General features: G+C 40.2%; 1 protein-coding gene across 2 annotated transcripts in view; it reads right to left on the reverse strand.

The window, feature by feature from the left end:
• Positions 1-7,505: 7,505 nt before the first annotated feature.
• Positions 7,506-27,804, reverse strand: part of smc3 (structural maintenance of chromosomes 3) — a 46,410-nt gene continuing 26,111 nt past the window's right edge. For both annotated transcript variants that reach the window (XM_061829692.1, XM_061829693.1), the window contains 15 exons: positions 27,249-27,348; positions 26,184-26,344; positions 25,746-25,887; positions 23,190-23,340; positions 22,932-23,084; positions 21,219-21,370; positions 19,836-19,994; positions 17,929-18,036; positions 16,299-16,407; positions 14,293-14,540; positions 10,594-10,806; positions 10,320-10,508; positions 8,947-9,124; positions 8,745-8,851; positions 7,506-8,008 (listed from right to left, as the gene is read on the reverse strand). In XM_061829692.1, the coding sequence (XP_061685676.1) occupies positions 7,937-8,008; positions 8,745-8,851; positions 8,947-9,124; positions 10,320-10,508; positions 10,594-10,806; positions 14,293-14,540; positions 16,299-16,407; positions 17,929-18,036; positions 19,836-19,994; positions 21,219-21,370; positions 22,932-23,084; positions 23,190-23,340; positions 25,746-25,887; positions 26,184-26,344; positions 27,249-27,348 (2,242 nt within the window). In that variant the 3' untranslated portion in view covers positions 7,506-7,936. The remainder of the gene's footprint in view (positions 8,009-8,744; positions 8,852-8,946; positions 9,125-10,319; positions 10,509-10,593; positions 10,807-14,292; positions 14,541-16,298; positions 16,408-17,928; positions 18,037-19,835; positions 19,995-21,218; positions 21,371-22,931; positions 23,085-23,189; positions 23,341-25,745; positions 25,888-26,183; positions 26,345-27,248; positions 27,349-27,804) is intronic.

The following is a 27,804-nucleotide window of genomic DNA, read 5'->3' on the forward strand; positions in this document are numbered from 1 at the left end:
GTGACATCATTACATGCACATGCTCATCCTCAAGGTCAAACATCCTGACATTGGGGAAGGTATCCATTTCAACATGCTGTCTTTTTTTTTTGTTTTTGAGCGCAGACACCTGATCCTAGAAGCGTTCAGATGGATTTGGTTTGAAGCCCTGCAGGCTCACAGAAACGAAGTGTGTCCCAGAATATATAGAATGACTTCAAACTTCTACCATCTTGCTGTCTTCAGCCTTGGTGACAATGGACTCCTCTGCTGAAGGTTTAGGCGTTTGGTCTTCAAATTGTACTGGAAGGAGCACGACTCAATATCGTCACTCACTCTGCTCATCGCTTGACGTGCTCAGGACCTCAGACTGGGCCGAAGGTTCGCCTTACAACAAGACAAACACCCTAAGCGCACACACAAAACAGCTACAATAATAAAGGAGTGGCTCCAAAAAACCTCAGTGACTGTTCTTGAATGCCCCAGCCAGAACCCTGGCTTAAACCCAATGGACCTTTCCGACCTGTCAATCACTTGTACAATAATAACCATTCAGATAGCCGCATTGTCTTAACCCCTTTGACACGCCCCTCTTGTCGTCATGTCCCACCAGCAATGCTGGTTATCAGTTGTGTGCGCTTTGAAAAGTTAATGTTACAAAGAAAATGGTCCTCAGATGCCCTTGGGGAACATGCAATTCAGATGAAAGATATCCGGCTAGGTTACAAGGGGCCCGCTTGAGGCATTTTCCAAAGCCTAAAGACGAAGTGTCTACGATGGTCCGCGGAAGACCGCACGTACAACTAAGTGTGAACAATATCAGCAAACACAAGGCTGTATGGTCGAAGGTAAGTGAGGGAGGAGTATCTTCTCTGAGTTTGATTGAATTGTTATCAGTGCTTTATACATTGCAGGAGAACAACTTTCACTTTGTTAGTGTATCACTGACCTGCTGAATGACGTGTGTCATGTTCTATGCCGAAGAGTCGGGTTGGTGATACATAAATGCGCCACGTCATGCAAGAGAAATGTCTATTTGCCCATTTGTATCACATCGGACTTTTAAGACAGAGCATTGGGTTCCATTACGATCGAAGTCAAATAAATACACCCGCTCACTTATAAAGGCCACAATGATACTACTCGTGATCTTTCCAAGTAAAAAGTACTCACCCTGCTTTAGATGCCCAGGACGATTCCACAGTTTTATCCTGTTGGATTTCAATATGAAGTTTGTAAGGCGTCAAACTTTTTTGCATCGATCGCTAACGTTTCGCTGTAGCTCCGACATTGCGTCCTGCTCTGTCCAAAATCTTAATTCTGGGAACATATCCTTGCGTGAAGTAGTTGAGACCTCTCTGTCGAACTCTCTTGGACAAGCCCGACACATTTGGCAAAAAACATACCCCAATATTATCTGGAATACGCGATAGAGAATCCACCTCAAACCTGTTCTGTTCGGTCGCCATTTTGGAAGATTGTGCGAGATGGCAACTGTTGCGAAGGGGGGCGAAGCTGAAGATCACCAGTTGGAAAGGTCCATTGAGCATCTAAACAGGCAAAGATCTAAACATGGCTGCCCACCCATGTTTACTATCCAACCTGACAGAACTGGAGAGCATCTGTGAGGAGGAATGACAGAGGATCCCCAAATCCAGGTGTGAAAAACCTGTTGCATCATTCAGTGTAGTATATCAGTTTTTTTTAATAAATCTGCGAAAAATTCAATAATTCATTCCCCCCCGTCAATATGGGGTGCTGTGTGTACATTAATGTGGAAAAATGATTTTAGCAAATGGCTCCAATGTTTTTAAAAGTGAAAGATTTCTGTACCCTCTATGTACGAGAGTAAAAAAAAAAAGGACACTAACACTGGCACTTGGAAAAGGATTCAGTCTCTTCATGAGCAAACTTAAACACCTGCAGTCACTCAGGACACACTTCAAATTTCAATGTTCAGAAATAACATTTGTGACTGGAGATGAAATTGAAATTACTCTCCAAAATACTGCCAAGCCCAACCATGTTATCAATATTATGGGTTTGAAACAGAGAAGGTCATTGTACCCCCCCTCCCCCAAAAAAAGACATAAAACTGAACGACAGTAACACCACGACTCCGTCCTTGTAAATGATGCAGACAACTTCCAGCGCTCCGAAACAGCTTAACCTTTGCCTGCACGTTAGATTTTATCAACTCGATCCTGACAGCCATTGCATTGTAAAGAAATGTTCTCATGGCGAGTGGCTGCATTGCTTATTCAACATTTGGTAAGCTTCCCACTTGAGCTCTGTACTTCCACAGTATTTGCTCGTTGTTGTTCATTTAAAATTTTACCTGTGAGTATTAAAGTTCACTGTGAATTTTACAACTTTCCACATACCTTACAACTTCAGGAATGTATTTCAATGGGTTAAACGGACACAAATAAATTATCTCTATATATCCGGTGGTTAGCTTCACATTGCCTTTGTGGTTTAGGTAACGTGTTAAATAGCCCCATGAAAATGGCTACCCCTCAAGAAAAAGCACAATGTGTGTCATGATTTATTATTATTATATTATACAGAGAGATATATTAAATATATATTACATACAAAATATGCACCCATCTTCTGTAGCAGTTTGGGATTATCGAGGCATGTTGTTGCTGGTCTTGCTGCTAATAGTGGGCTCGTGGTAATTCCAATTGCAGGCCACGCTCACGTAATGGTCAGGGGAGGGGTAGCATCAAATAATGGAGTACGGGAACTGACTATTTACAGTAACAAGGGAGTGGCCTGAGAATGGGAACAGACTGTTCTGATTAAGATGGACAATTTCATGTTGGATTGAATACATTTGGTTGTGGATGTGAATAATTTCGGAATTTCTGTGTGAAGTGGAGGAATTCTCAAAAAGTGGAAATTACTGAAATGTGAAAATCATAAATAAGCAGAACAAGCAAAAGATGGAATGGTTTGAATCTGTTCAGAAAAGTGGAAAAAAATGGGTAAAAACTGTAAACTTCATTCATTCATTGAGTTGTTTTTTTTTTTTTTTTTTTTTTAAGACAATGTGGAATACTGAGGCAGCACAATAGATCAGCTGGTAAAGCATTGGCCTCACAGTTCTGAGGACCTGGGTTTGATCCCGGCCAAGCCTCTGTGGAGTTTGCATATTCTCCCCGTGCCTGCGTGGGTTTTCTCTGGGCACTCCAGTTTCCTTCCACATCCCAAAAGCATGCAACATTAATTGGACACTCTAAATTCCCCAGAGGTGTGATTTTGTGTGAGACTGTTGTCTGTCTCCATGTCCTTGTGATTGGTGATTCAGGGTTTATCCCGCCTACTGCCTGTTGACAGCTGGGATAGGCTCCAGCACTTTCAAAAAACAAAAATAATGGATGGATGGATGTGAAATACTGAAATGTGGGAATTTATGTCATGTGAAAAATAGATGTTCTGAATTAGAAGAACAACTTGAAAATGTAATGATTTTGGATCTGTTTGGAAATATGGATTGTTTGAGTAAAATCCGTAAAACGTCTACAAGCATTTAGAAATTGTCTTGGAAATGGGGAACATTGAAAAATATGTTCCAAAATGTCATGAGCTGAAAAATATCCAAGCGGGAATGGTTTGAAAAATGAGTGAATAAGTACAGAAAATGTCACCATTCGTTTCAATTAAAAACATAATTACCAAGAATTTGTCAATGTGGGTAGTAGCTTCCCTAACACGGCCTTGACCCCCCCGCCCACCGCCTCCCCCGCACCACACCCCCCGTAGCCCCCTTCCATTGAGTCGCTATGCAGTTCTGTAGTAAGAAAGCAGCTCGTGCACACAACTCACTTATTATTATTTTTGGATGCGTGACTCGATTGTGCCGCAATGGTTATCTGTTCATTATGTTCTCCAACTTTGTGTTACCTGAGACCAGGAAAGGCCCTTCAAGTTCCAGCGTTAATGGTGTGAGAATGGAGGGAGGCACGAAGGAGGGAGGGAGGAGAGGCAAAGAAACCCTCAGAACACGTTTGGGAGAAGAGTTTGAAAATGTGTCGGGGCCGGGCAACGTCGATAAGAAGCGCAGATATTCACGATGGTGGCCATCTGTCATTTGAATTGGCGACAGATACAGTAGTTCACAGGCTTGGAAATGTTTGGCAGGCAAAGGGTAACGGGCACATGGACATGAGGTGTTCTGTCAATATCACACCCAGCTCAATGACATCCTGCCATCTGCTCTCCAACCAACTGCCTCTGAGGTCATGGTGGTTCACACCAGTCTGTAGAGACCCAGTGCAGTGACACCATTCCAAATCCAAAGCATAGTCACACTGCAACTTATGGGGCTACATTTGCTCACGCAATGTATAAACAAGAAATCACGCCAAGATTTCAGCCTCCTCTCCAACCTTCTGATCAAAGTCAGCAAAGGACACATTGGCAAATGTCCCTAAAAGATGATCCCATGGCAAGCACACGCACGTACACACTTGACAAAAAAAATGTAATATCATGGAAAACTTTATTTCCATACCTCAATTCAAAGTTAAAATAGGGTCAGATTAAAATATGGTACTTTCAAAATAATATAATAATCTTGAAGACTTGATTGGACCTTTACTTTAATCACTGCTGTGATACTCCTGAGCGTTGAGGAAATCAGCCTGTTGCATTGCAAATAGAGTATTGGAAGCCCAGATTCTGTCAGTTCTTTATTTTTGGGGTTTGGTTCCCCTCATTTTCCTCTTGACTATACCCTATATATTCTCAATGGGGTTTAGATCCGGTGACTTTAATGGCCAATCAAGCACAGTGATGGCATAGGAATCAAACCAGGTTTTGGTGCTTCTGGCTGTGTGTACAAGGTCCAGGTCCTGCTGGAAGGTGACATATGCATCTTCATACAGATCCTCAGCAGAAGGAATCATGACATCCTCTTAAACATTCGGGCCATCCGTGTTTTCCTTGAGCCAGTTGAGAAACTTCCTACGTCTCCAACTGGTCAAGAGTTTTGACCCTTGGAGCAGTTGTAGCCCATCTCCCAGATGGATCTGAATGTGAAGATATTTAAAACTGTGATTCCCACCTTGTTCCATTCTTTCTGGATCTCTGCTAGATTCTTGAATCTTCTATTTAAGAATCTACAGAAGCCCATGGTCATCTCTCTTGCTGGTGCATCTTTTCTTGCCACATTTTGTCCTTCCATTGATATGCTTGGATAAAGGTCTCTGTGAACAGCCAGCCTCCTTAGCTATGAACTTTTGTGGGTTACCCATCCTATGGCGGGTATCAATGATGGTCTTCTGACCAGTTGTCAAGTCCACAGTCTTCCCCATATTGAACCCAACTGAGTTGATTGAGCCATCCATCCATCCATCCATTTTCTTTACTGTGTAACCTGGTTAAGGAATTGCTACAGTTAGAGGTTTGAATAAATAGAGTAGCAATTAGGTTTTTGATTTTCTTGATACAAGGTGGGGGAATATTTGTTAAAGTGTCTGCTGAATTTATTTTTGTTTGGAGGGATTTGTATTTAAATGTGTTAATTTGTGAAAATAAATACTTTTGTTTGTCCTTTTATTGTTGTAACCGGAGTTTAAGAAGGACAGGCAGTGACGTGTTGAGGAGGAGTTGAGGAGAGAGTGAAAGTAAGAAGCGGTAAGGAGTGCAAAAGACGAGTGGTTGGTTTGAAGAAAAGTTAAGGGCGGACATTTATCAACATTGATCAACGTGTACGACAAGGACTGTTGACAGTTCAATTGTGATCGTGTGTCGTTTGAGTGGACTAATCACATCACGTCGCAACGTGGTGGAGTTAGTCGCTAATACAGAGGATAAGTGGATGCATAGAACTTTGCTAGGACACTTGCGACAAGATAATGCAAGGTAGCGAGGCCTGTGTTGGACCACGAGGAAGACGACAACAACGAGGAGGAAAGCTTCGCAACTGATCGGACTGTGAGGACTTGGATGAGGCTGGACAAGTGGACACAACCCTCGACTTTCTTCACTCCTGCCGTTTGAAACACTGCAGGCACATTGGGGTTTGAATTTTTTTTTTTTGTTTTGCCGGCTATATTCATATTTGTTTGGGCCCTTACGTTAGCTTAGCCCATCTTAGCTCATGAGTGCATTGTGTACCTGTTATGTTGAATGTTTATTTGAATGAGTGTTTGTTTTGTATACATATTTGATTTTACAACCTTTATTTTGTTTGTAATGGTCACACTTTTTGTTACATAACCAGGTCTATTATTTGACTATCTGCAAGACAGTTAAAAAAGTGAGGAGTTTATATGGTAGCTTGGTTGTTTAAATTAGGATAACTTTACCTCATAAGGGGAAATTTTATTTCAGAGACCTTTTGAGAGGGAATAAGTGGACAACCGGTTATCCTCATTAGAGTTTTGGGAGTGCTGGAGCCTATTCCAGCTATCTTCAGGCAGGAGGCGGGGTCCACCTTGAACTGGTCACCAGGTAATTGTAAGGTGCATTTAAACAAACAACCATTCACACTCACATTTACACATACAGTATTTTCTGGACTATAAGTCGCGGTTTTTTTTTGGCTGGGGGTGGGCCTTATACTCTGGACCGATTTATGTCTGAGATTATTAACATTATTACCGGTATATCATTTCACGTTATTTTCACACTAAACCGCAAGAGGGCGCTCTAGGCCTGTGTTGATAATTTCAACATTGGCGATAACTTTTAAAAACAAGAAAGGGCTTAACAAAAATGGCACCAAAAAGAAAATCATATTCTGCAGATTACAAGCCGCAAGTGGTAAAATATGCAGCCGAAAACAGTAAATGCAGTAAAAATGCAACTTATACTCCAGTGCGACGTGTATACGTTCTTTCCTTCTTTATTATACATGTTATGGCTGGTGTGACTTGTACTCCGGAGCGACTTATAGTCCGGAAAATACGGTACATGCAAATTAGAGTCTTCAATAACCTACCATGTATGTTTTGGGGATATGGGAGGAAAACAGAATTCCCGGGGGAAAAAACCCACGCAGGCACGGGGAAAACATTCAAACTCCACACAGGCTTGGCCAGGATTTGAACCCTGGTCCTCAGAACTGTGAGACAGATGTGAGAATCAGTCACCTACCATTCTGCCATATTTGGACCAACCTGATGCACTTTGAGGACACTTGGCCAAACCTGTGCAGGTGCTTTGAGTTTAGTAGGTGATTAGTGTGTAAATGTTGAAACATTTACAAAACAGGTCCACAAGATTTGGGCTGATTTCTTCAAAATATTCACATTTTTAAAATTCCTGATTAGATGGGTTTATGAGCTGGAAACCCAAATTATATAAAAATAAATCAACACCAGAAATTGTTTAAATTGTGGGAATCTATAATCGATAAAAGTAACTATTAGAATAGAATTATAGAAATGAGATTTTCCATGATACTGAAATCTTTTGGAATGGGTCTTGCAACTTGGCATATACAACAATTTGGAAGTAAACCACTGACGAGCAACAGTAGAGCAGCGCCATCTAAGGGTAAAAACAAAATGTTTAAAAGGTTTTTGCAATTTATTGCATACAAAAGGAGCATTTAATTTGTTCTTTCAAATTCAAACATTACAATCCCAACATTATATTCAGTGAGGAAATGATGGTGTAACTTTCCATCACAGAATTCAATTAACCCCCAACATGTAGATATGCTAAAACAGGAAATTCCACAAGATGGTAACTATAGAAAAGAGCAAAAAGTTTTGAACATTTCATGCCACACAGTATTGTGGGACAAGTTAACATTGTTTAACAGAGTTGGAACAGGTATAAATTATACAAACAGGGTTCTCTGCTGTCCTTCAACGTCAAGATGTTCACTTAATACAAATTCAGTCATAGCCAATCAAGAACCTCAGTGAACAGCTAATAAGGTAACAGTGTATTTTGAACCTTAAGAATACAGAAGAAACTGAGGTGGAGCCAACCATTAACCGTGGGTGGTGTCGTCCTCCACAAAGTCTTTGGCCTGCTCTGCTGTGATCACATCAATATGACTCACCTAGAAAAAAAAAAAAAAAAAAAAAACGGAAAAAAATTCACACCTATTTGTGACTTTCTGTCTATAATCTGATGAAGATTTTTTGTTCGAGGTCAGATGATGAAAACACAGAACAGTCAAGAACTGATCTAACATTGGAGAGATGTGTGCAGCATTCATTCAACAGAATCTGAAAGATGATGACAAACTGACATCTGATGATTTGCTTTTCCCAATTTCATTGCTGTGTGTTTACTGTACTAGAGTCCGATGAGTGAAATTTTAGGCCCGACTGGTTAGAATTATTTGAATTAAGAAGTACAACTAAAACGACATAACTCATCACGCAATGGCTATTCATGTAAAGTGTAGTAGCTGTTCATCTATAGTGGCGACTCCCTGGTGAAGTGTTACAATCACTTCTGGCAGCAGAGGGCAATGTTGCCTTAGTCACATTAAAAAATGATAAAAAAAAATTAAAAATCTTCCAACAACCACTAAGTAAGATTTTGACAGAAAAAAAGTCTCACAGGGAGATCTGCAAGTTTACCTAAAAAAAAAAAGTCAGGGTACCAAACCATTTGTGTCCAGGTACTCTTGATAAAGGACATTTTCCAAAGGACCCTCTCAAATTTCTGGCAACTGAAATTCACTATCATGTGCACCCCAAAATTAAACACCAATCCACAGTGCTGCTGTTTATTTTGCAAGGTCTAAGTAATTCAAACCTTCGAAGGATCTACGGGAACCTGCTCACCTTGTTTCTGAATTTGACTCCATAAAACTTGTCAGCAGACTCCAGCAGCTCAGGCCTGAAGGTTGTAGTGATGAACTGGGCGTGGCCGGCCAACTCAACAATCATGTCTTGATTGGACACGCAACAGGAATGTGTTAACATGAGTAATTCAACCACATTAATCGTACGCATCATATGTTTGTGTGAACCTGCCGGCCATTACCTGAGACGGCCTTCCTGTGCTGTGCATCGAGTGCCTGGTCAATTTCATCAAAAAGGTAGAAAGGTGCGGGGTCACACTTTTGGATGGCAAAGATAAGAGCCAGCGCCACCAGAGACTTCTGACCTCCAGACAGCTGCTGCATTTCTCTCATCTCACCTTGCTTCCCAGTGAATGACACCTACACACCGCACGCAAGAAAGGACATAGAATCGTACTTAGTTCCACTGTCAGTGTATTACAAATCTTTTCTAAATCAACAAATAATCCAACAGATGACAAGACGTGGAAAGCTAAAAAAAAAAATGCTTTATTGTATCAGTGACTATACCCTGGGCATATTGTGGCAACTGGGTTCTTCCTTAGATTTATAGCATCACCACTAAAAGGTTAAATGGGTGGGTGGGTCACGTGACAAAATCCTACAGATTAGATGGAATAAATATAGCAGTCCTTCAACAAATATGATGGCAATTGTCACTGGCAAGCTGGCCTTAGAAAGTTGACATATTGGGGAAAATGCTCCTTAGTTAATGGCCTACTGTGAATTAAAAGTCATGATGCAAAAATACAGTATACTCTACAACAAAATAATTTACAATTAGGTCATCAGGATCATTGGCCAGTTGGACATGTAGAAAATCTTTTAAGCCGATTCTATATGGTGGAAATCGTGGAGTCACAGTGTACAACATGGGATTTAAGAGTGATTTAATGGAAAAAAATGACTTAATAGCTTGTATGGAAAAAAAAAAAAAAAAAAAAGGGTTTCTGGAGTACGTACTCACTGATTGAGTGAGGAGTTAATCATGTGTATCTTATTTGGGGAGAGGGTTCTAGGTCTACAATGTTAAATAACAACCACACATACATAGGAGGAAGACAAGACCTGGTTGAACCGGTAGTTTGACTGTGTGAGAGCACAGAATTTAATTTTTTTTTTAATTACTCGTCTGTGGTCTTGGTACTCAGTTGGAGTCGATTTTTGTTGGTGTGTGACATTGACTACATCTGGCGGAGCAAAGGTTTGTGTGTGAGGAGGGAAGAATGTACATGTGTATGATATGGCTCTTTGATGTGTATGATGTGGCTTTTTGCCATAACAGTAAAAAATGTGGCTGTTCATCTCTGGTTGGTCACTCCAGTGTAGAACCAGCTTTAAAGCATGCAGTGTCTGCGAGAATACTGTGACTGTAAGAATCTGTAGCAACATATCCAAGTAGCAACAGTTGATGTACATTCCAATTAAAAGGTTGTCATGATGGAGGAAAAAAAAAAAATCATACTCCTTCACAACCATTATATTAGAAAATTAACATTTAATTAATTGAAGTTTAACGTAGCGAGGTGGAATGACAAAAAGAGAAGGCTCTTACCCTGATCCCAACTCCAGTAAACTGATCCACAGAGGGTACGCTGCTCTGTGAGCCAGAACCCCTTTCACTGTCTGCCCCGCCTTCTTCATCCTGGGACTGACTTCCTTCAGCATCTCCCTTCTTCATCACCAGAGTAGCTTTGCCTCCAGGCACTAGCTTCTGGAACACCTCGCTGAAGTTCTTTGACACCTGCAGGTGAGAGACGAGACAAAGGTCAGGTGACTAAATAACACTGGGAATATTGTACACAGAAAAGGTTTTAGGAGAACAGGACCTGTTTGAATGTGAGCTGGATGGCTTCATACTTGCGCAGTTCCAGGACATTCATGAGCTCCATGATGGATTTGTAACCTCGATCCAGCTCATCCTGACGCTTGATCAGTTTCTCTTTTTGCTCAGAAAAGTTGACGAACTGATCCAAGGCCTTTTTATTCACGTGACTATACTTCTTGAGCTCCGTGTTGCACTGCTCCAGTTTACGGAACAACTGGTCGGGTGAAAGAACAGAATACTTATGCAGAAGTATCATGGCGTATATTTACTCCATGTGATACTGTGGTGTGTGAATTTTCAAAGACAGAAACAAAACAAAACTATATGCACGCACGCACGCACACGCACACGCACACACACACACACACACACACACACACACACACACACACACACACACACACACACACACACACACACACACACACACACACACACTACTCTCTTGTCCCATTGGTTGTTTTAAGAAATAACAAGCTGCCACCATTTGAGGACCTGTAGCTCAGTGGTTAGAGCACTGGTTTGGTAAACCAGGGGTTGTGGGTTTGTATCCCACTGGGGCCTCCACTCCCTGAGAAGGGTTGCGTCAGGAAGGGCATCCGGCGTAAAAATTGTGCCAAACATGTATATGCGTTCATCTGAAATGACACGCTGTGGCGACCCCGAAAGGGACAAGCCGAAAGAAACACACATGCACACCACAGTTAAGCAGTTTAATGAATCAAGGTAGAAGCCATTGATTTTTTTTTTGTGGTCATATTTATCACACTTTAAGAAAGTAACATTTACGGACGATCAATAACAAATAACTATGAATTGCGTGAATTACAGTTACTAACCGATTTTGTTCGTGATGGTAAAGGGAGGTGTCTATTTAAGGCACACTTATGTCAAAGCGAATAATGTACGCAGCAACTAACTGGGATATGATTATTATAAAAAGGATAATCATGATTTGACAGAATAAAGAACGGGTACCTATTCATGATGAGAACAAATTTGGATGCAAGTTGGAACGTGGTGAAATACATCACTAATGCTTTAGTAACCAAACATTTGTATGACAAATGCTTTTTGTCAATTTTGAATGAAAAATTAGTGTGGCACTAATACTATCTGAGCAAGCCTTCTTTTGTGACTTTACAAAAGTCTTACATCATTGAAAAAAATGGTTTATTGCACTGTTTGTAACTATGAGCCCGTAGTTGCTGTGATCCTAATTGAGGAACCCTGCAATGAATGCGCATTTGAATTCAAATTCCATGTAAGATACAAGTTGAGGACAGTACTTTAAATTGCAACGCAATAAAAAAGTTGTTATAATCAAACAAGCCCTATGGACTGCAAGTGGACCAAATATAGTATGTAGTTGAGTTGAGAGGGTATTCTATCATCATCTGAAATTGATCTTAGCTGCTAAATTAGCAAGTAGCATAAGGCTAAAAAAGAAACACTCTAAACACCCTGACGTATAAATTAATTGAGAGTTACAGAAGAGATGGTGAGGTGAGGCAGTGTCTATTGTCTCTCTGAGCCACTTCTCCAATCAATGGCATCCTCCCACCCACAAGCACGCTTCCACAGAGAAATAATTATGACGTGGACTTTTGATTAAGTGTGAGGCTATTCCCAGTATAGTCATGGATGGGAAATAGCACACATACACACAAATGCAAACGCACTAGAAGTGTACATGCTTAGACATTAATGGAGTTGTAGCCAAGTGCACTCAGTCACAGTTGGAGCCCCCAGAGGCAACAAGCTGAGAGCGCTGACTCGAATCTGAGTCACTGTCGAGTGGGTGGGTGAAGTCCTCAGGCCTTGTTCCCAAGGGGAACTATAGCTTTCTTTGTCCGCATCAGAGTTCAACAGTTGTTTATTTTTTAACTACACAGTCATTCAAGTGAAGCAGAAATCTACTTGGCCAAAATCCATTTTGAAATGTTTGTTTTGTTTCTGAGAGTTCTAACATGAAAACTAGTGATAAGGAGGAAAGGTTTGGTGCTGGACTATTTACCAAAAAAAGGTTTGTTCTAACCCTAACCCTAACCCTAAATAATGCAATCTCGTACAGGACAAACAGAGGGGTTGAAGGTAACCACAGTGAAGCTCACAAGGTTAGCCAATCTGACTCCAAATTTCTCCATTTGCTCAGAGAAGTTGATGAACTGATCCAAGAACTTCTTATTCACGTGACTGTACTTCTTGAGCTCAGTGTTGAACTGCTCCAGTTTAGGGAATAACCGGCCAGGTAAAAGAACGGACTTGTGTTTATACTGTAGGCTACAAAAAAAAACAAAAAACAGCTTTGTCATGCAGTGTGCAGTCTGTCTCGATTTTGGTGAAATAATGTTTTTCCGGAAGAGTATTGTAACCTGAAGTTTTTGTTGCTAGAGATGTTCGCCAGTAGAGGTACCACTGTACAAGATTACAGTTGTTTATTTTCCCCTGCCTTCTCAAAAAGATAAAAATTCAAGCCATGTTAATGGTAGCAAAAGTTATGATTTATTTTGCTCTAAATTCTTAAAAAAAAAAAAAAAAAAAAAAAAACACTGTACCCTTGTTCCTGTTGTTGTAATCTCTAGCTGTTGACCCAATTGTGGTCTTTAACAAGTGGGAACAAAACACTATGCAACCATTTCTTAGAGCTGAATTTGCCTTGTTTAGGATTTAATCAATCACTTTTTTATTTAACATTTTGTTTTTCATTGTCTTATAGTTGAGCATTCATATTTTATATATTTATTTTAGTTATTTTTTTGACAGTCAGTCCATGATTTATGTCTGATTTAAATTGTTCAAGTTACTCAGAGCTTGAGTCGCTCCCCCCCACCAAAGAGTACTTTCTCAATCAAGTAGTTATTTAGAGAGCTACTTTTTACTTTTACTTAAGTCAGATTATTCTGAAGTAACAGTACTCTTACTTATTACCAACATTTGGTTCTCTACACATCTCTGATGTTGAGTATATACCATGACACTTATTTAGATTAATAAATAAAAAAAAATAAGTATAAATTATTACTTAGTTTTCAGTTAAGCAAACACAATGCTTTACAGTGTGGGTATTGAGACTCAGGACATTGTGCAGTGACGCTGTGTACCATTTTAACCGGGAATTGGAATTTGTGAAACTCAGGACAGAGTTATGTGCTCTCAGCGCTTCTCAGCCTCATAGAAAGTACAATAAAACCTAACTGTACATGTAGTGTTTAAAATGAGAAGTAGATGAAATGAGTTCCATGTCCGGATTAGTCTCCTTTGAAAAAAAAAAAAAACAAACAAACCAGGAGATGCGTCTTCAAGAGGTGGTGATTAAAAATGTGGAAGGGACAGATCAATGTCATAAATCTGAGTGGGTACCAGTGCTATCTGCACCCTTGTAAGCAACGCCATCTCGCCCAACATTGAAGGGGAACCTCCGAGAGTACAGATTTTCTCCAGATCATGACCGTTTGCTCGCCATTCATAATGAGATAGCGCTCGATCTTCAGAAAGGGGAGCATGCATGTGAAAGAGTGACTAAAGCAGTGGAAAAGACGGCCACTTTCAACCACCATGTTTTACATAGATTGTGTTAAGAACACTGAAACATGCACTTAATTAAGTGTGACCACATGAAATATTTACTTACGTACTGAAAAAAAAGTATTGCATGTGCAATCATTTTGGTCAGCTTCTCGAGCTCTGGTTCTCATACCTGTTTGAGTGTGAGGGTCTGGTACTTCTCAAAAGCCTCCTGAGGTAGTGATCCCAACTCCCTGATCTTTTTCATGCACTCCTCTTTTTTCTTGAGCAGCATGCCCTGCCGGTTGGTCATCTTCTCCAGTTCCTTGGTGTCATGGTTGATTGCATCGTTTTGTTCCTTCTCTATGTTCTTCCAGCGATCCATGCTCTTGATATGATCCTTGATCTCCCCCTCTGTCTTGTCAACCAAAGAGTCCAGATCTAGTGGATGATAAGAGTAGTTTTTAGTTTTGGGTGCTAATTGATGTTCATGTTTAACGCAAATGTTTGGTTGTTTTTCTTGATTGTCATTCTAATACACACTTATTACATTACAGACTTATCAACTGCATATTGAGCTTGTGCACATGACGTCATCATTTTCACAGCACCATATTGCCGGTCAAACAGCTGCTCGACATTGTGGGAGACATTGAACTGGAGGAGAATATTTACAATACCGAGACCTGTTGTGCTGTTGGTTGTCACAACAGAATATACAGATATTCAAAGTGATCATTCTATAGCATACCAGCTTAAAAGGCCAGAAAAGGTCAATGGATTTCGGCAATTAGATGTAATAGATGTTGCCCAACCAAATACACACGACAGTGTAGCGATCATGTCATTTCAGGTAGGAATTATTCTTAATCTCAAATTATGAAGTATTTAAAATGCCAAGTTGACTCATTTGAGAACAATGCAAATTTAAAGAGCCAACTCCCCGTCCTCTTTTTTTTTCTCCCAATCATAGTTAATGAATGCGGTTTGTGTAAAACCAGGGGTCATTTATTTAAATATTGCTATTTGTATTGAATACTACCTGAAAAGATCGATGGATTCCGGAAAAGGGTAACGTCTAGCCAAAAACGCTTTCACATTCACGAGCCGTCAACCCGTCACTATGTCAGATTTATTCCAACGAAGTACAGGGAGTCCTCGGGTTAAGACGGTCTCGACCTAAGACGTTTCGATTTTACAACGCCCGTCCCCATCTGCCATTTTGTCTGGCTAATGCTTGTCCGTGTTTGTGCGCCGGGAGTATTTTAGCATTTTTCGCCCTCCTTTTTCGACATTATCGCCCCAAAGAAGAAAGCTATGTCTTTTAGCAATGCTTCTGAAGCCAAAAGAAAATCCATTGCCATGGAAACGAAGCTCAAGATCATTAAAAGATTGGAGAAAGGAGAGACACCAACATCACCAAGGCTTCAGTCCGTCGACCGTGGTGACAATTATTAAAGACAAAGCCCGTATCGTAGCGCTTGTGAAGGGTTCCATTCCTATGTTGGACACAATGATCACAAAACAAGGTTCTTTGATAGATGTCGAGATGGAGAGGATTGAGGACCAGGTTCCTTCGTATTAGCTAAGCACAGCCTCCCCTTTTTCTTCTCCATCCACCTTTCAGCAGTCATGCTAAGTACATCATCTTGTTTATTTCAATGTATTTGTTTTTTACACAAAGTATTTTGATGTAAATTCTGACTTTAATGGTGGAATCCGACTTAAGTCAAAATTCGAGTTAAGTCACTAGTGTACGAACGGATCTCAGTCGTAGACCAAGGACTCCTTGTATTTGTATGCGTCCAGACTTTTATACGCTTTCAAACTTTTCTGTGGAAATCTCGACGACTTACTCTGCAGATGCATATGTATATCCAGTTGTCCAAGACAAGCGGAAGCGAATCAACAGTCCAATTTCTTATTGGTGAAAACATCGACTGTGGCATTAAATATGGGTCCTCTATGCCAAGTGTCTCTCATTTTTCCATGTGCCTTCGTTTATTACGACCTTCTAAATGTTTAACGGTATTGGACAAAACACTGGGCGTCATGCTACATGACATATTTTTATTTCGTCTCAAAGGACTTAACATTGAACAATACTTGGTTTGACTGGCAATATGGCTAGTCACGTGATTTTGGTGCTCTATATAAAAGGAGCTTTATGTACTTCTCCCGTCTGCAGTGCGACCATACCTTCTGATCGGGCCAGTGTTTCCTTGACCCGTTTGTTGATGCCATCCAGCTCTGATGTTGTGGCTGTGAGTACAGTGCCTCCCTCAGTCTCTCGTAGCTCGTTTAGCTCCTTTGTTTTCAGATCAAAACAAGAACAGTTGTTGTCATACAAATCACTATTCTGCATTACACAAACTGTCAAATGAACTCCAGTCATTGCCCAGAGCGCATACTAGCGTGGATTTGGATTGATACGTTTAAAAGTGAATTCACATTGTAGACAGGTTTTAACACCTGGCATTTAAATACATCTCTAGTGGACACTTGAGACTGGAACTGAATTGGTCTTGCATACTGGATGCAAATAAAAAGGGCAAAATTCACTCCTGAGCTTGGTGATATGTTAATAGTTTCCTTCCTTCTGTGATTATGGGGTCAAAATACTCATTTCATTCAATGAAACAGTTATTGTAGAGCTGTTACATTGTTTTTGACAAATATCCAATGGACTACCATAATCATATAAATAAAACCACCTGATTTATTTGTGTTTGCCCAAGCTAAAAAAAAATTCAGCAGGGGTCAAATTACTGTAATATCCGGACGAGAGCATGCACCCATGAATAAGCCGCGCCTGCTCTAGATAGTGTTGTTAGTTTTTTCCATAAATGAGGTGAGGAGGAGGCATGTGAATCTAATGTTCACACAGAAAAAAATTGTATTTACATACCTTATTTCTAGTGACTATAAGACAGCAATAAAACGGCTCAAACATAACATTGTCATGTCATTGTTTTTATTTCCCCTCCTCCTTCACATTAAAACCACTAAAGTCGTCATCTTCAGTATCAGAGTTGAAGAGCCTCAGAAAGTCTCCATCACACATGATTTCAGTCGCTCTTAATGTCATTTTCATCTCGAGTTACTGCTGTAGTTGAGATGTTCTCCTCATCTAGCACTCTAGCCTTTTAATATGTTGGTGATGGTTGATTCTTTCACACTCCTGCATGCAGCCAGTTTTTTTGAAAGATTTTAAATTCAATTAAATATATATATGTTGTATATTTGTGCGCACGATTGTGGTCGCTTCTTCTATGCACAATTGAGGTATCGTATTTTCTGCACTGTAAGGCGCACCTTAGAGCCTATAATTTTCTCAAAAGCCGACAGTGTGCCTTATAATCCGGTGCGCCTTATAAATGGATCAATATTGAGCTGCAACAGGTCTCGGAACTACGGCAAGCAGCTGCCGACTCTATTTTCCCCTGTAGAAGAAGTAGTACGGGGTGCATGCTGGGATACATGACTGCGCGAACCGTGCCATTTCATTTCCATTTGTGTGTTTGTTTAAAGACCCCAAATTGGCTATTATTAAGAGACACGCCTACAACGCAGAATTTAAACTCAAGGCTATCAGTCACGTAGTAGAACATGAACAGAATAGAGCAGCAGCAAGAGAATTAAAATCTATGGAAGGTCCTCAACGCACCATTTAGCTAATATTATACAGTTTTTTGTGCTGAATTCGAATCTGAAATCCATTATGGAAGAAACATTTTTATTTTTTGATTATCAGCAAAAAATTATCGCACATTGCTGGATTCGCCGGAAAAAGACGGAAATGAGGAAACAACTGAAAGCCACACAATACCTGCTCCACTTGATCAAGACGCTTCCTCAAATTCTCATTGAGGTATGTCTCCACTCGTGTCATGATGCCCTCCAATTTGATTCTCTCATTCAGCAATTGTCTGTTGTCCTGTGGGAGTCACACACAAAAAACAGAAATATGTATCCATTCATCCATTTTCAGAGTAGCTTATCCTCACAAGCGTGGTGGAAATTCTGGAGCCTATCCAAGCTATCAACGGGCATGAGGTGGGGTACACCGTGATGGTTGTCAGCCAATCCCAGGGAACAGAAACAGACAACAATTGCACTCACACCAATTAATGCATGTTTTGGGATGTGGGAGGAAACCGAAGGGCCCAGAGAAAACCCATACAGGCACGAGGAGAACATGCAAACTCCACACAGCCGGGGCTGGGATTCAAACCCCAGTCCTTAGAACTGTGAGGCCAAAGCTCCAACCAGTAGCTCAATCGCTCCTTCGAAATATATATCAATATATGTAAAAATAGAAATAAACAGAAGAAAGCAGTGATGATGTATAGCTATCCTAAATACCACGGTAACAATGTCTTTAATGACTTGTTACATGTCACAGTAGAAGTGTAAAAACTGCAGAAACATGCATGAGAGGCCCTGTCTTCTATGGATGAATTTGTGCAACAAGTGGGGACAACTTGAGTTGGATCACATCAGAGCTGAAAGAAGTTCGTAGATCAAAAGATCACAGGAACCTCCCACACACAGCTGGTGTCTGCTCCTTTTGCTGCCATCTGCTCCTTTTGCCGCACCCAAGTCATTTAAATGCAGTAGCAGCAGCAGAAGGAATGAAGGTACGATATCAAAATCATGGCAACAACTACACAACTCTGAACTGCATATAAGAGTTAATGTATTTTAACCAACAACTAATTAATTCTAATTATGGTGCAAGCAGGAAAGAACAATGCCTGTCTGGTACACTCTTACAAATCAGCACTCATTTGTGTGAATTCTCAAGAAATAGCTCATCAACGTAGCCCTAGAATTCACCCACAATGGCTGTAAAATAAAAACCCTCCAGTTCTATTCTGTTTTAAGTCCTTCATGTCTTATTAACTTTCCAGGGGGTGAGGCGCGTTGGGGAACACTTAAATTCATAATTTTTTTTACCAGGACATAAGTACTTGCAATAATTGGTGAGTATTACAGAATGTTTCCCCCCCACCCCAAAAGGCAATTTCTTTGAAGAATAATAAGAATAAACAGTGATTGCCAAAGAGATTTCGTGATGCTTAGTGCTCAAGTCATAATTACTGGCCCATTCCAATTGGTTGTATTTGTAATGCTATTATATGCCAAAAAAGATGCTGAGCCATTCTTCCAGTTCATGCCCTACAATAAGAGCAGTTTCAGATGTGATTAGAAATATTTTTTTAATTACTGATATTGTTGGCATTTCTTGGTAATCCAATGTTTGTTATAGGGGTGGAGGACATTTTACAAATGCCAATTCCAATGAAGCTGTGACATTGTGTAAAATGTTAAAGAACAACTGCAATGATTTTTAAACTGATATTCAATTCAATACATGACAAAGACAAGACGTTTAAATGTTCAAAGTGGTCAATAACTTTTTTTATTTGTTGTTTTTCCAAATGTGTCAAATTTGATGCCCGCTGAACCAACAAAAGACATGGAAGGTTGAGAAATCCTTAAAAAAAAAAAAAGCACACCTTTTCTGTTTTCAGTCAGTCTATCTCAAATGCGCTGAGACCCAAAGAAGCAGGAAGAATTTCTGGGTGATGTTGATTCACTGTATATGGTTTCATTTTGTATGGTAGACTTTTTTTTTTTTTTTGAAATGTCAGAAATGATTACATAAATTTGACATAACGATTAAAATATTCATAAAACAACTCCAAAACTTTTCCTCTTTCTCCCCCTCACCTGCTGAAGCTGACGGATCTCATCATTTAGGTCATCCACACGCCTCTGGTCTTCCAGGCTGAGCTGGGAAAGCAAATCTGTGCCCAACTCATCCTTTAGGGACTCCCTTGTAGACTCCATGGCATGAAGGCTGGCCTCCAGACTCTGAAGACTGCGTTGCTGAAGAGGAAACAAAAGATTTATCCATCGGCGATACAAAGAGAGATTGTCATATACAGGGCTCACTCGTCACTTCACACTTCACATTTTGTTGCTTCTGTGCTTCGCGGGTTTTTATTCATTTAAAAAAAAAAAAAATACAGCCCCATCGGCATATTGCAGAAAGATGCGTTTACAAGGCCCGTGATTAGTTCCGGCCCGACATCGATCAATGACAGCACCAGTGACTTTATCCCGTGAGCTGATGGGCTGCGCATCATCGAAGCCTCACCCAGCTACTTCCCTTGTCCCACCAATTTCCATGTTTCACTTGTTTCATCCATACTGTTGACCGTCTCACATACGTAGTGTTGTGTTTGCAATACCTTTTTTTGTTTAAGTGATAACTTTTTGGACTCTGTAGTTACAATACCATTGAAGCGTTGTGCTCCTGTGAAAGCTTCCTCTGCGGCACCCAAAAGGTTGTAATGCCACGTGATAAGAGAAATGTGAAAATGGAGGTTGCATTATTTGCCCCCTCAAGGATGAGACTTTTCAGCCAGCAAAGGTTGGTTTGAAAAATTAAAAAAAAAAGATACAGCCTCAGAAGCTTGCCTCTGTATGGTGCTGCTCGTCGTTACGTGGAGGAACATTTCCCTGATCAAGTTTTTAACATGGATGAAACAGGCCTTTTTTGGAAGAGGATACTTTAGACTACTTTCTAATTTAAGGACCGTTTGATGATCATCATGAGTGGCAATGCTGCAGATGAGTGAACTTGAAGCCTCTACGAGCCTCTCCTCCACCACCAACAAGGCTCGTCACCTCTCAGAAGGCAACGTTAATGTTAATTATTATATGATAAATGCTACCGTACAAGGTTTTAAAATTAAAGATTTAAGTAAATGCACGTAGTCTTAAATATATTAAAATATATATATAATATATATAATTCACATATTTTACTCATTTCTGGTACCCACATACGCATACACGAAAATTCCTGGGGGGAGTGGATGGTTGGGATCCTACTTCACGATTTTCACATTTCGCGGGGGGTTCTGGTACCCATTAACTGAGAAAAACAAGGGATTATTGTATTTACAAATTATCTGCTTGTTTTCATTTAGAACCAACAAAATCTTGATTTAAAAATTTAACCACAACTCTTGGTGCTCCTGGTGATATACTGCACATACAATTTTAAGATAATTTTGTAACATCAACTGAAAAACAAATGGTAACCTTTGGCATGAAAGTCTTCTCTGACTGCTGCCTCTTCTCTTTCAGCATCTTCATCTCTGACAGAATGCTGTCGCGGGAGGCCTTAAACTTCCTCTGTTGTGTCTCAATCTGCTGCATCTGGTTCATCAGCTGGTCAATCTCATTGTTGATGCGTGAAAGCACGTTAAGGTCTCTTTACTGTGTATCAAAATTACAAGGGTGGAACTTTGTGACAAGGTAAAATGAAGTATTTACTCCAATGAAAAATTGAAAATAAAATATTCCATAAAAAAAGTTGAGACTTGGATCCAAGAAAACTTGTGTAATGGATTTTTGACATCAAGTCTCTGGAGTCTAAAATATCATTTTAGAAAGGCTGGACCTTCTCATCTTTAAGCAAATTAAACATTCAGCACTATTGAGTGGCCATGACTGCGAAACTCCACTGGGCCTTGCAGGTTTCAATGAACTCCATTAATGGAAGCAAAATCAATAAGCTTGTGACTTAATTGATTTAATGATGGTCCAGGCCATGTAGGGTTCAAGTCGATTTCTTTCAATGAAAACACTGAATATGAAATGAATGTTAAGTATGTGATGAACACTCTCTGAGATATAGAAAAGACAACAACACAGGCTAAAAAGTGCCATTTGACCACGAGTTACTTTACTTGTCTTTTTCAGCAAAATAAAGAGACACTGACTGTAAACATAAGTGACGGGTGGGGGGAATCAGTGTAATCTCACTTAGACACGCCTGAGATGGGGGGGAGAAAAAAAACAACGGTAGTTTAAATAATTGATGTCAAGTGTGACTCACCACTGCAGTAGAGAAAGATGTGGTCACGTAACATGCTCACTGGCTCTTTCGCCTGCCTTCACATTTTGTGAACCAGCAGCTTGAGACACATGTCAGCTGATTCACCACAGATGCCATCAAATGACAAAGTGACCATCTCATCAAAAATTACAAAGCAATCAACACAAGTCCTAACCCCAAGTTTATCCTGACATGCATTCCAGTTCTAACAGTAATGACTCATTACTGCTTGGTTCAATATGACCTGCAATTTTCCAATTCTTCTTTACCCGCTTCAGTCATCTTCCCGGCTTTGAGATACAGTAGTAGATAATCGGAACTGTTTTTAAAATATAAAGTCAGATATAAAATGTAAGTCTTTTTCGTATAGACCACAGGGTGATCCAATTTTCCAAAAATCTTAAACAGTTTATTTATTTATTTTTACTTATACCCTAAAATCCTTCTGTCCACTTTCCATACTGCTTATCCTCATTCAGGTTGGGAGTGTACAGGAGCCTATCCCAACTATGTTTGGGTGCGAGGCGGGCTACACCTTGAACTGGTTGCTAGCCAATAGCATGGCACATATAAACACCCAGTCAGACTCATATTCACACCCACAGACAGTTCAGTCTTAAATCATCCTACCACATACGATTTTAGAATGCGAGAAGAAATAAAGTACCGAGAGAAAACCTACACAAAAACAGGGACAACATGCAAAATCCACAGAGGCACTACCAGATTTGAAGCTGGGTCCTCATAAATGTAACCCAGATGTGCTAACAAATTGGGCGCCATGCCCGTTTACCCTGAACTGTTTCTTTTTTTTCTCCATGTTTCATATTTTTGGAAACATATGCCCCCCTTATTATTCCCAAAATACCTTGAAAAATGCATGACCCCAGTGGAATACAAATTGTAAAGGATATGTTCAATGTTCCTGCGGAGGTTCTCATTAAGCTTGGCCTCCAGCTCACCAAGCTCCTCCTCAGCCTTCCTCATGTCCTTCTGCAGCTCAAGACGAGACTTTCGAGTATCATAATAGCCTCCTGTCAGAGCTCCACGGTGACTCACCTGGTCACCTACAAGGTCAAGTAGTTGTCAAACCTCTTCACAAGTTCTGTAGTTCACTTTCAAGATGGAACTGTTCCCATGGCTTTATGAATGTGTAGTGCTGCTGACTTTACCTTCCAGAGTTATACAGTCCATGGTGAAAGCTCTAGCCAGTTGTGTGGAAACCTCCATGCTACGACATATCAAGGTCTTCCCAAATACGTGCTTGAAGGCTTTGTCAAAGTTGTGGCTGTAGCGCAGCTTGCTGATCATCGGAATGGCATCCTGATGCAAGGATGATACAAACTTGTTTGAAGAGATGGAAAATACTATACATGATGGAGTCAAACCCTACTTGAGTAAATAGATGAGTGATTTGGGAATATTTATTATTTCATTCAAGAATGTTTACCAGTATGAAAACAATCTTTATGATATTGGGTAAGCTTGGGGCTGTGGAAAATATAAAGAATCAGGAACATGTCCTCAACTACTGCTGGTGGCAACAGTTGAGGTGTCGATTTGTCTCAAATCTCCTTCAAAAATCCTTAATCAAATAGCACCATTACCATATTAATTTCCGATTCAATAAGGTGCCCCTGGTGAGCTTTTAAATGGTGCCCCCTTTCCAATGTTGATTTACAGTACATATGCGAACAGGAAATTGAATCACATTGTTTTTATTATGGTCTTTAATTTATAAACCCATTTAAAAATAATACGGTTTTAATTAAAAACATGAGAAATGTGTCTTCTATTCGGGTAGAATATAATATTTTTTGTCATATGCATATTAATTTAAATACAACTGTCAACTTGATTGTTGATAGTGCATCTTGATTAGCAGATGCAAATGAGCAATAAACTGCAGCTTAATATGGTATGTGGGAATGCCAGAGTATTAATAATTGTAAAGTGCAATTTAACGATGCAAAGTTTCAGGTAATTTACATGGTTTAAGTTTAGACAATTTGAAATGTAATAAGGCATAGTATGCCTTTGCCCATTCGCAGTTCACCGCTCACCACCGCGTACATTTGCGGATTTTGCTCTCCAAGTTTTTTTTTCTTCCCACATAACAAGCCGAAAGAAAGTAGATAATGTGCCATATTTTCACAACGATAAGTTGCACTGAAAAATCTTAAATTTTCTCCTCAATAGACGGGGGACCTCATAATGTGTGCCTTGTGGTACACCAAGTTCCAAAATCTGTAAACGTTCTGAGACTACTCCCATGAAGTACAATCTAACAAAGGCACATCACACTGTTAGCATGCATGCTAGCATATTTTGGCATGCATGAAAGCTACTGTGTGAAAGTGCTCATGAAGCAATGAGGAACGCTTACAATTTTACATTTGTAAGCAGAAGAAGCTTACATTCCCCCACACACCGACAGTGTAGGAAAGTCATTAGTCAACATGTTGTACACACTCAGTGTCACATCCAAACTAAAATCATCACACCACAGCAAAGAGGATAGCATAACTAGCAAATAAAACAATGAATTAAGAAGTAATTGACACAAAACAAGGAGTGCTCGAAGACATTACAATGTCGCTGAACTACAAAAATTCTGAAAAGATGAGTGAGCCCAACATTCTCCGCAGCGTTCCAAGAGACTCACAGCAAGTTATCGCAAATGCTTCATTGCAGTCTTTGCTGCTAAAGGTGACCCAGTTATTAGGTTCACGGGGCATCCCCTCCGACAATCCCCCCCTGCCAATTATTAACAATAATTGAACTCTTAATAAATGCATTTTGTATTTATTGTGTTTATGTTGTTTGAATAGTATTTACATTTGTCTGATGACTGCCGTAGAGAAAGCAAAAGAAAGCATAAATAGGAGGACAGCTTGCTAGAACGCGTCTTTATGTGCGTGAAATCGAAGTATCTGCCACACCTGAATCAGGCGACGAGATGGATGATAGGCTGACGTGTTTTGTTTTGTTTTTTTGGCACGCCGACACGCAATCGACCAAGCTGCGTCTCACTGGTCTCTGATCTGCACATTGAGAACCCCTGGTTTAGACGGTGCTGAATATCCATGTGTTTTATCTCAGGCACGTGAGCACCTTTAGCGTCCCCAGGACAAAGTGTGTATTTTACTCAAAGCAAACATCTGTAATGTATTTTTTTTTGTTTGGTTGCCTGTTTGTTTTTCTCATCAAAACACCCATGCAATTGTGATTATGATATCTTGTAGAAAGGTCTGTGTATTTTACATTAGGTACCTTGCTGGGTAGCCAAAGGGTCTTCGATTAGACATTCTTTCCTCATCTCTCATTAAAAAGAATGAATTTGAATCTGTTTTTTTGATGCAGTAACTACTGTTTATTTTGTATACAGTTATTTTGGCTAAAAACAAAGATACAGGAGACAAGAGCTCCTTCAACCGCTTGCAAAGCATATAACTTCCACTATGTTATTTCCACTACGTCGGCGCGGTAATGTTGCCACCTGTCAAGAAATATAAAAGATTAAAACCGGCAAAATACAGCAAAGATGTTAGAGGAGCCGATAGCCTTGATCAGCATTGTCTCACTAATAGTGGCTTTGTTGAAAATGTTTTTTTTTTGGGGCGGGGGGGTGTACACATTCCCAATTTTTAGGTTGAATTTTGCAACTGTATTGGTTAATTCAAGCCAACAGTATACGTGCAATAAACCACATACACGCAAGTCCTTACGTTGGTCTCTGGGTAGGCAGTGTCCCTGACATCCAGCTTGCTGAGGGGCAGGAATGTGACTTCTCCGGGAAGATTCATCTTGTTGAACTCCATTAATATTTTGGTGCTAACTTCATCGGTCTCCACAATGTGATAGAACAGTCTGGAAGTGAAATCATGGTAAATTAATCATCACTGATGTCCAGATTCCAATATACAGTCCCTAAAATGGAATTAAGTGAATCAGCCATTTTAAGATAACACTATCATATTCCAGTCGTTAATTGTCACATTAATTAAATTACATCCTAGCAAAACAATAGAGGCTCCATGACACAAACTTTATTTACCGATTGAACCATTTGCCATTTTTAACCTCAAAGTGAAGCGTTAAGTTTATTTTTTTATTAAAGAAGGAAATGGCTTAAAAAAATAAATAAATAAAGGAACAAGACACACCTGGTACCAGCAGTCACTTCCACACAGGTGTAAAAAGCAGGCTCACACTCAAAGTTATTCATAACAATGCCGTGGTAACCATTGATCACATGCTGGTTTATGCCCTTGCGGCGGAAATGCTCAAGGACTTTGTTGATGCTGTCAATGCCATTCAGGATTGCCTGGAGAAAAGAAAAAAAATTACAAAATATATTCTTCATTGCGGCGGCACGGTGGATCAGCTATAACGCGTTGGCCTCACAGTTCTGAGGTCCCGGGTTCAATCCCAGACCCACCTGTGTGTAGTTTCCATATTCTCCCCGTGCCTGTATGGGTTTTCTCCGGGTACTTCAGTTTCCTCCCACATCCCAAAAACATGCAACTTAATTGGACACTCTAAATTGTGCCTAGGTGTGATTTTTTTGTCTCTATGTGCCCTGTGATTGGGTGGCAACCAGTTCAGGATGTACCCCGCCTTCTGCCCGTTGACAGTTGGGATAGGCTCCAGCACTCCCGCAACCCTTGTGAGGATAAGCAGCTAAGAAAATGGATGGATGGTTATTCATTGTTGCTAAAAAAAAAAAAAAAAAAAAAGAACAAAGCCTTTAAAAAGCTGAGGAAAAAATGGGTCAAGAATAGCAAAACTGTATTCCTGATCCCTATTTATTGTCCACCGTCACTCCTGAACCATGACTACTTTTGAATGATCCGTTTGCAGTGTAAATCTGTGACCCACCAGTGTGGGGAGGATTTGGTAATACAATGGATAAATACCAAGTTTGATGCATGATATTGTGACTTCCCGAGAAGGGTTGCGTCAGGAAGGGCATCCGGCGTAAAAATTGTGCCAAACATATATATGCGTTCATCTGAGATGATACGCTGTGGCGACCCCGAAAGGGACAAGCCGAAAGGAAAACAACGATGCATGATATTGTGACAAGTTACTGTGAGACTCAGTATTCAGGGTAGCTGAATTTTTTTGGGGAATTTTGGACCAGTTCCCATCGATTCTCTATTTCCCTCGCTAACAGACACTCATACACACAAACCTGTGAAGTTGTGTTACACTAGTCAGTTACTGACCTTCCCAGTGGCTGCTCTGAGGAGCTGCTGTTTTTTCTCCAGGTCCTCACGTTTGGCCGCCAGGGCCTGTTGCTCAGCATTCTCCTCACGCCACAGGTAGCTGTGCACACATGACACGACACACACACATACAGTGAAGAAAATTAGTATTTCAACACCCTGCTATATTGCAAGTTGTCCCACTTAGAAATCATGGAGGGGTCTGAAATTTTCATCGTTAGGTGCATGTCCACTGTGAGAGAGATCATTTAAAGAGCAAAATCCAGAAACCCCAATGTATGATTTTTTTAAGGATTTATTTGTGTGATACAGCTGCAATTAAGTTTTTGAACACCTGAGAAAACCAATGTTAATATTTGGTACAGTAGCCTTCAAATGTTTCCTGTAGTTGTTCACCATGTTTGCACACGATGCAGGAGGGATTTTGGCTAACTCCTCCACACAGATCTTCTCTAGATCACCTTGCTACAAATATTTTCCATTGGGTTTAGGTCTGGAGACTGGCTAGGCTATGCCAGAACCTTGATATGCTTCTTACAGAGTCACTACTTGGTTT

Source organism: Syngnathoides biaculeatus, chromosome 9 (assembly GCF_019802595.1).
Source record: "Syngnathoides biaculeatus isolate LvHL_M chromosome 9, ASM1980259v1, whole genome shotgun sequence".
Classification (NCBI taxonomy): Eukaryota; Metazoa; Chordata; class Actinopteri; order Syngnathiformes; family Syngnathidae; genus Syngnathoides; species Syngnathoides biaculeatus.